Raw genomic sequence first — 9,518 nt, forward strand, 5'->3', positions numbered from 1 at the left:
ATAAATGTTTTCCTTTATTTGTTCCATTTACAACTGTGAGTTGAGTAACAAGCCTTTGACTTCTTCTGTCTTGATTTTTCTCATTAGGAGCTTATGGAGTTGACAGGCGCTACATGGGAAAGTCGCTTCGAGGTAAAAGATCATTTAGCAAGGAAAGAGTCTTTAGCAGATGGAAGGAATTATGTCATCATTTAATCTCTTTTGTCTAGATCAGTGGTTTTCAAACTGTGGTACGTGTACCACTAGTGGTACGCGGGCTTTCTTCTAGTGGTACACGGAGGAATGAAATATGTCATCTACATGCTACATATAATTCAAAATTTATTAAAAATTATGTGTATAATATGCCAAATATTATATATAGGCTATATTTCTGAGGTAATCTGCCAAGTTTTTTAACTGTGCAGAGTTGTAGCTGCTTTACTGGGCCTACTACACTACTGTATTTCAATACTGCTCATTGTGGTGGTACTTGGAGAGTCAATTTTTTTTAAAGGTGGTACTTGATGAAAAAAGTTTGAGAACCACTGGTCTAGATCCAAACATAAATACGTTTTTTACCCTAGAAAATGTGATTTGAAAGATTGTTTTCAATAGGGTTAATGGGGTCTGATGCTTTTGCACCCCAGTTCATTTTAAATGTCATTTTTTGGTAACACGTTACAATATCAGGACATAAATAATGATGTACTGATGTTTAAACTAAATGTTACTTCATTATGAACTGACACACTAAACCACGGGACAGCCACAGTATTTTTTTTAATTTGGAAAGTATTTATTTATTTATGTCTGCTGTATGAATACTTTAATGTGATACTTCACTTTTGAATACAAGGAAGTAGTGCCTTGGAGCCCAGGCCACAGAAACCACTGGGTAGATTTGAAGAGAAATATTTAAATGATGCAAAACAGGTGTTTATTATTGTGCCTTGGTGCCTATATTCTTCATAGAGCAAGTTTATATACAGCTGGTCAAAATTATTAGCCCTTTTTTCAAATATTTGCCAGATGATGTTTAACAGAGCAAGGAATATTTCACAGTAGTCATTCATTTTTCTTTGACTTAGTCACTTATTTGTAAGGGGTCACCACAGCAGAATGAACCACCAATTTCTCCAGCATACTGTATGTTTTATGCAGCAGATGCACCTTCTTGCTGCAACTCAGGACTGTGAAATTCTCACAATATTTTCTATTATATTTTTTCTTCTGGAGAAAATCGTTTGGGTTTTTTTTAGCTTGAGTAAAAGCAGTTTTTATTTAACAAAAAAACTATTTAAGGTCAATATTATTAGCCCTCTTAAGCTTTATATTTTTTGATAGTCTACAGAACAAACCTTTGTTATACAGTAACAGTTTTTGATTATTACAAAGCCCTAATTCACCATTCGTTTATAATAAAAAACATTTAGTTTAAATCTTAAACATCATTATGTATGAACTGTTATTGCAACATATTACCAACATGAAAAAATATTTTAACACTTGTTTCAGAAGCATGTACTTGTTTTTGATCATATATTTTTGATCATATATTTTTTTTAGTTTTAAATATTGGAAAAGCCCTTTTAAGGTCAAAATTATTAGCCCCTTAAAGCAAATTTTTTTCAAGTCTACAGAGCAAACCATTGTTATATTCTGATTTCAACTGTACGGTATATTCATGCTCCATTCACCCGGGGCATCAATGCTTCCCATTCACTTTGAATAAGTGAAGTCAGGCATTGCCGAACTGCATTGTGAAGCCTTCGGCGCCGCTTCAGAGGCGTTGCTCGCTGCAAAAGTTGGGACTTGCTCCACTTTTCAAGCAGCGACGGAAGCATCAGCCAATCAGATCGCTTTATGCAAATACACCAGCTCAGACTGTGGCCTATTGCCGACTAATTTCATTGGCTAACTCTGCTATGACGATTGCGTCAGTCCCAACTTCATGTGTGAATGGGGCGTCACTGTTCAATAATAAGAATTCTATATAGATCAGTGGGTATATTAAACTGTAACACATCACAGTTTACTGTAGTAATAACTAAAGTATCCAACAGTACAGTAATACTACAGTAAGCTGTTGCATTCATTGACATACTGTTGTAAATACACTCTTAGAAATAAAGGTACGCAAGCTGTCACTGGGGTGGTACCTTTTCAAAAGGTACAAATTTGTACCTAAAAGGTCCATATTAATACCTCAAGGGTACATATCAGTACTTAAAAAGTACCAAAGTGTTCCTTTTAAAATTTGTAGGTAGTAACATATACTTTTGAGGTACCAATATCAACCCTTCAAGGACAAATGTGTACCTTTGGAAAAGGTACAAAAGAAAGGAAGTAATATATTTCTTGAATATAGGTTGAGTAAATGAGGACAGTGTTGATTTTGAGTGGACTGTCTCCTTTAAAAAGTTTCATGAATGGTTTTGTTTTTATCTCTGTAGATCTTGTGAAGAGTTTGCCCTATCATGCCAGTTCCTGCTCTCTGAATAGTTCAGAGAACCCATACGCCACCATCAAAGACCCTCCCCTGCTGTTGACCAAGAGCACTGAGTGTGGTTATGTGGAAATGAAGTCTCCTGCTCACAGAGATTCACCATATGCTGAGATACATTCCTCCAGCCCTGCCAACAAAAATGTCTATGAAGTTGGTAAGCTGACAAGATTTATTGGTTTATTGGTAATTATAATGGTTTAAACTGCTATAATTTTCTCATAACTATTTAAAGTTGTTCTTTTGCGATCCTGATGCACAAAACAAGTTATGTTGCATGGGTATAATCTTTTCCCCCAATTTCTGTTTAATAGAAAGAAGTTTTTTTAACAAATTTCTTAAAAAAAATTGTTTGAATAACTTATTTCTAATAACTGAATTATTTTATCGTTACCATGATGTCAGTAAATAATATTTGACAAGATGTTTTTCAAGACACTTCTATACGGCTTAAAGTGACATTTAAAGGCTTAACTGGGTTAATTAGGTGAACTAGGCAGGTTAGGGTAATTAGGCAAGTAATTGTAGAACGATGGTTTGTTTTGTAGACTATCAAAAAAATTTGCTTAAATGGGCTAATAATTTTGACCTTTTTTTTTTTATTAAAAACTGATTTCATTTTAGCTAAAATAAAACAAATAAGTCTTTCTTCGGAAGAAAAAAATATTAGACTCACTTTAAGCTGTATAGAAGTGTCTTGAAAAAAATGTAGTCTAATATTATTTACTGTCATCATGAGATAAAATAAATAAATCAGTTATTAGAAATGAGTTATTAAAACTATTATGTTTAGAAATGTCTTGAAAAATCTGCTCTCCATTAAAGAGAAATTGGGGGAAAAAATAAACAGAGGGGCTTATAATTCAGGGGGACTTCAACTGTATATCAAACCTCAATTTTTGATTAGTAATATATGAGGCTAAAAAAAAAACTTTTCCTAGTATTTACTTTTTTTAATCCAGATTCCATATTTTTAAATAGTTATCTTGACCAAATATTGTTCCATCCTCCCATGCTGCTGGATAGATTAATAACATTTTCTTAATGGGATTATGGGACATTGACTCTAAAAGAACAGTAACAGGTGTGGTGTGTCCCTACAAATCTGAAGGCATCACATCATATGTTTTGGCCATCAGGGAACTAGTTAGTTATCATGACTAAGTGCTTTTGCTTTATGAGCTGTGATAAGTGAAGCCTGTTTCTCTTGAGAGCAGCTGTTGTGTTTATGTCATGTTGGCTTGGGAATATTCATGTACATTATAATCATTGCTGCTGCAGCTGTCTTTTCTATCAACCCGCACTTTGGTCCATTTGCCACAGGCTTTACATTAAAGTCACCATGCAATCAAAATTGATTGTATTTTTTTATGCAATATACAGTATATATTTTTAATGTTAATTTTTATTGATGTGCATTTTTTGTGCTCTTTTAGCATTTAATCCAACAAAACCCCTCTTCGTTGACATTTCTTTCTCCGATTCAAACCACAACCCTCTAACAGACAATTAATTTCCTTTAGCTTTAGCAAGGGATAGTTCACCCCAAAATGAAAAATGTCTAATTTTCTCACCCTCGAGTACTTCTAAATCTTTATGCATTTCTGTCTTCAGTTAAACACAAAATAAGATATTTTAAAGAAAGATGAAAACCTGCAACCCTTGATTTCAATGATAGGAAAAACTAATTCTATGGAAGTTAACGAATATAAATACTGAAAATGTTCAAAATATATATATTTATTTTTTTGGTTTAGTTTTGAAACGAGTAAAAGAGTAGTAAATGATGACAGAATTTAAATTTTTAAGTGAACTATTTGACATCAGTTACCTTTTTATTAATCACCAACAGGGGCGAACAGTGGCTCAATGGTTAGTACTGTTGCCTCACAACAAGATGGTCTCTGATTCGAGTGCGCCCGGGTCAGTTGGCATTTCTGTGTGGAGATTGCATGTTCTTTCCATGTTTGTGTGGGTTTCCTCCGGGTGCTCTGGTTTCCCCCACAATCCAAAAACCTGTGGTTTAAGTGAATTAAATTAACTAAACTGGCCATAGTGTATGGATGTGTGTGAGTGTTTGGGTGTTTCCCAATACTGGGTTTAGGCTGGACGGGCATCCGCTGTGTAAAACATATGCCGGAATAGTTTTTGGTTCATCAACCCCTGATAAATAAGGAACTGTATAGGTGCAAACAGAGTTGGCATCTGCAGAATTTAAGTGCTGTCTGTTGTTTATTTCAATATAACAATGAAAGCATAAAATAATTTTGTATTTATTTTTTAGAAAGTAAAATATATATTTGCCTTGGCAAGCATAAGAAATTTTCTTACCTGCTTTGATCCGTAGTTACAGAATTAGCCAGAGATGCCAGGGCTCAGAATTTAAAAGCCTCTTTTTGGTAAATATGAAGAGTTTTGTAAGATGTTGTAGAGTTTTACTTAAAATCATTGCTGCTCCAAAGATTTTCTAACACAGAGCTGCACAAGTACAGACTAGAACACACATGTACAGTTGAAGTTAGAATTATTAGCCTCCCCTTTAAATTTTTTTCTTTTTTAAATATTTCCCAAATGATGTTTAACAGAGTAAGGAAATTCTCACAGTATGTCTGATAATATTTTTTCTTATGGATAAAGTCTGATTTGTTTTATTTCAGCTAGAATAAAAGCAGTTTTTAATTTTATAACACCATTTAAGGACAAAATTATTGGCCCCTTTAGGCATTTTTTTTCGAGTCTACAGAACAAACCAGCTATACAATAACTTGCCTAATTCCCCTAACCTGCCTAGTTAACCCAATTAACCTAGTTAAGCCTTTAAATGTCACTTTAAGCTGTATAAAAGTGTCTTGAAAAATATCTAGTCAAATATTATTTACTGCCATCACGTCAAAGATAAAATAAATCAGTCATTAGAGATGGGTAATTAAAACTATTAGGCGTAGAAATGTGTTGAAAAGAGAAATTGGGGAAAAATAAACAGGGGGGCTAATAATTCAGCAGGATAAATAATTCTGACTGCAACTGTAAATCAGACATATTATAAAAATTACATCACAATTTATTTATTTTAGAATTTATTTTATTTATTATTTTAAAATCGATGAAAGAACAAACTTTTACTGTGCGATAACTGTGTGCATCATTGTTGGCTACATGCCTGGAGGAGAGTATTTAAATGAGAATTCAAATGGAATTTGCACCATTATTTGCAGTAAAGTCCATAAACTTGTCAGTAATTTAGTAGTTTTTTAAATGCCCTCATCTATTTTTGGCATTGCATTGTAGGGGAATTGCAGTCAGGGTTCATACGGTCATGGAAAACCTGGAATAGTCATGGAATTTAGACATAGCATTTTCCAGGCCTGGAAAAGTTTTGGAAAAACAGAAAAACTCCCAAGGTTTTGGAAAAGTGATGGAGGTTAGTTTAAAAATTATCTGTATACTTAAACTAGAGCTGCACAATATTGGAAAAATCTAACACTATGATATTTTGTGTTTCTGTGACATATATTACAATGTGAATACAATTTCACCAGATGATTTAACAGGTTTATTTAGATTGATTGGGGGTATTTTATATATATATATATATATATATATATATATATATATATATATATATATATATATATATATATATATATATATATATATATATATATATATATATAAAACAAATAAATTACAACCATAGATAGATAACAAAATATATTCATTCATTCATTTTCTTGTCAGCTTAGTCCCTTTATTAATCCGGGGTCGCCACAGCGGAATGAACCACCAACTTATCCAGCAAGTTTTTACGCAGCGGATGCCCTTCCAGCCGCAACCCATCTCTGGGAAACATCCACACACACATTCACACACACACTCATACACTATGGACAATTTAGCCTACCCAATTCACCTGTACCGCATGTCTTTGGACTGTGGGGGAAACCGGAGCACCCGGAGGAAACCCACGCGAAAGCAGGAAAAACATGCAAACTCCACACAGAAATGCCGACTGAACCGAAGTTCGAACAAGCAACCCAGCGACCTTTTTGCTGTGAGGCGACAGCACTACCTACTGCGCCACTGCCTTGCCCATAACAAAATTTAATAAAGATAAAAATAAATTATAGTTTTCAGATATTCACTATTCCGGTCCAGATATTGAATAATCAACACTGCATAGTCTTCATTGTATTTTATTTAACCTTTATTAAAGTCACACAAAAAATGTGACCGGAGGTTTTAAAATTTGAAATATTGAAATGTTCATACAGTCACAGGCCTTAAAAGGACAGTTAACTTAAAAATTAAAATGTACTCACTATTTACTCACACTTTACTTGTTTCTATACTATAGGAGTTATTAAATTCGCTGGTTCATGTCCTGCATGTTCCCCCCTTGTTTGTGTGGGTTTCCTTCATGTGCTCTGGTTTCCCCCACAGTCCAAAAACATGCAGTAGATAGGTGAACTGAATAAACGAAATTGTCCGTGGTGTATGAGTGTGTAAGCCCAATTCTGAATTGTGGCTATTTATTTATACAACAGTTTTGTTTGGTTCTCGAATCTGATTGGCTGCTAGCCGTGATATATTTGAGTAATATCAGCACCCGTACAGCCTCTTTACCCTTTGTGTATTACTCCGCCCATATACAGCAAGCAAAAAGCTCAGCTGTTTAACTGTCAGCTCATGATTTGAATCCAACGCGGAAGAAAGTAGTTCCTTATACAAAAGGCTTTTTTGAGACTCTCCATGTTTAATTTTGTTTTTATATCCACGATTATACCTTTCAACTGTTGTATAAATTCAATATCACACTCGTAGCAGTGCGATATGGCTGTTTATCGGCACTGGTGGGGGCACTAAGGCACTTGGCATGCGGTCTTGTGCCAATGCACGCCTCCCACCAGTGCCGATATACACCTATATCGCTCTGCTACTCGTGTGATATTGCTATATATATATATATATATATATATATATATATATATATATATATATATATATATATATAATGCACATGAGCCTTTTATTGTTATTAAAAATGATGACATTTTTGTATTCTTTCTCTTTCTAGAGCCAACCATCAGTTCTGTCCAGGCACTTACAAACAACAACTGCAACGGGCCATTCTGTCAAGATCCATATGACTTACCAAAGAATAGTCACATTCCATGTCATTATGACCTACTGCCTACAAGAGACAGCAGCCCATCACCCACAGAGGACAGCAAATAAACACTCGCAAACTTCATTAATGGACCATTACTGTGTTTATTGCTGTCTTGAATGTCATTCAACATTATAAAAGTTCTTAATCACGTCTGGCTTACATATTCAAAATGCCATAGTCTTACCCAGTATTCTGTGAGGAACAAGAGAACGATTGTTTTAGAGGAGGACGCTAATAATTGTAATTCATTCAAGCATATCATTCCATTCTTTTATAATAACACATCACACAAATCCCAGACAATCCTCCGTGTTTCTGATCAAGTATGTCAGATTTCAATTTCTGTTGTTTTTTCTTCCTTATAATATTTCGAATATTAGTACTGTTTATTGCAATCAGATTGTCCGAAAACATTTCAGGTTTACCAAAGGTTGACATGCCCTTATAAAGCATCATTAGTGTTGTATTTATATTGACAGTCACCCATAAATATAGTTTACAGTCACGTATGTCAACATTAACATCATTTTTACATTGAAACGAAGGGCAGATACTTTATAATGTGTAGTACTTTCTAGTTTTTAGTAAGCTAAAGCTGGACTTTTGCAAAGAAAAACATCTTTAAGATGACGACGAGATGGGTCAGTTTGATATAAATAAATCTGGAGTATTTACGACATACATTCATATGTCTTAAAGCACTCTGAGCCTGAACTTTAATTGTATAAAACTGTACATAGTACCAATTCTTTCAAATTTACATTCTCATAAATTCCTTTGTAACTTGACTAGTATTGTTTAAAGCAGGACATACAGCGAAGAGTCATCCCGTCCAACTGACTGGACCTATAATATGTTTTCCATAGATTTTTTATTTTTATTATTATTATTATTATTACTATTATTATTTTACTCTAAATATTCCACACAATGGGGCAGCATGTGGGTAGCGCAGTGGGTAGCACAATCCCCTCACAGCAAGAAGGTGGCTGGCTCAGTTGGCGTTTCTCTGTGGAGTTTGCTTGTTCTCCCTGTGTTTGCGTGGGTTTCCTCCGGGTGCTCCGGTTTCCCCCACAAGTCCAAAGACATGTGGTACAGGTGAATTGGGTAAGCTAAATCGTCCGTAGTGTATGAGTGTGTATGGATGTTTCCCAGTGATGGGTTGCAGCTGGAAGAGCATTTGCTGCATAAAACAAATGCTGGATAAGTTTGCGGTTCATTTCACTGTGGCGACCCCAGAGTAATAAAGGGAATAAGCCAAAAAGAAAATAAATGAATGAATGAATTCCACACAATGAAGTAATTAATAATGCTGATCCAAAAGCAGCCAAGTGTGTATGAGTGTTTTATGTATATATCTTAAAACTGTATCTTTGTTTTGCTTTTCTTATGATTTTTTTTAATAAATGTAAAAAAAAAATCTAAAAAGTTGTGCAAAGTGTCATCTCTTTAAATAAAGGATGAAAAATGCATTTCTTCTCTGTCTACCCTTTACCCTAAGAACTTTTAATGCTGTTATTCACACAATTATTTCGATTAAAAAAAAATAATAAATGAAGGTTCTAATGCAGCGGTGTTCAAACTCGGTTCTGGGAGGTGCGGTGTCATGCAGGTTAGCTCTAACTTTCTCCAAAACACCTGCCTGGAAGTCTGGTATACCTAGACAGAGCTTGGTTCGCTGGTTCAGGTGTGTTTAATTAGGGTTGGAAATAGTAGCAAAGAATTCTGGCTCAGATTTGGCATAGAGCTGGGACAGCAGGCATTCATCCGGCACTGGCATACAGCATGTGGGCCAAACATAGCCCGGGTTTGGCAGAGGTGGCACCGTCTTTAAGGCGGCACACAAGATTTGGGCCAGATGTA

At 34.7% G+C, this 9,518-nt stretch overlaps 1 protein-coding gene across 1 annotated transcript in view; it reads left to right on the top strand.

The window, feature by feature from the left end:
- Positions 1-9,083, top strand: part of megf10 (multiple EGF-like-domains 10) — a 92,890-nt gene extending 83,807 nt beyond the window's left edge. The window contains 3 exon segments of the mRNA NM_001423788.1: positions 88-132; positions 2,436-2,642; positions 7,560-9,083. Coding sequence (NP_001410717.1) covers positions 88-132; positions 2,436-2,642; positions 7,560-7,720 — 413 coding nt within the window. The 3' untranslated portion in view covers positions 7,721-9,083.
- The last annotated feature ends 435 nt before the right edge of the window (positions 9,084-9,518 follow it).

Source organism: Danio rerio, chromosome 10 (genome assembly GCF_052040795.2).
Source record: "Danio rerio strain M-AB ecotype USA chromosome 10, GRCz13ab, whole genome shotgun sequence".
NCBI lineage: Eukaryota > Metazoa > Chordata > Actinopteri > Cypriniformes > Danionidae > Danio > Danio rerio.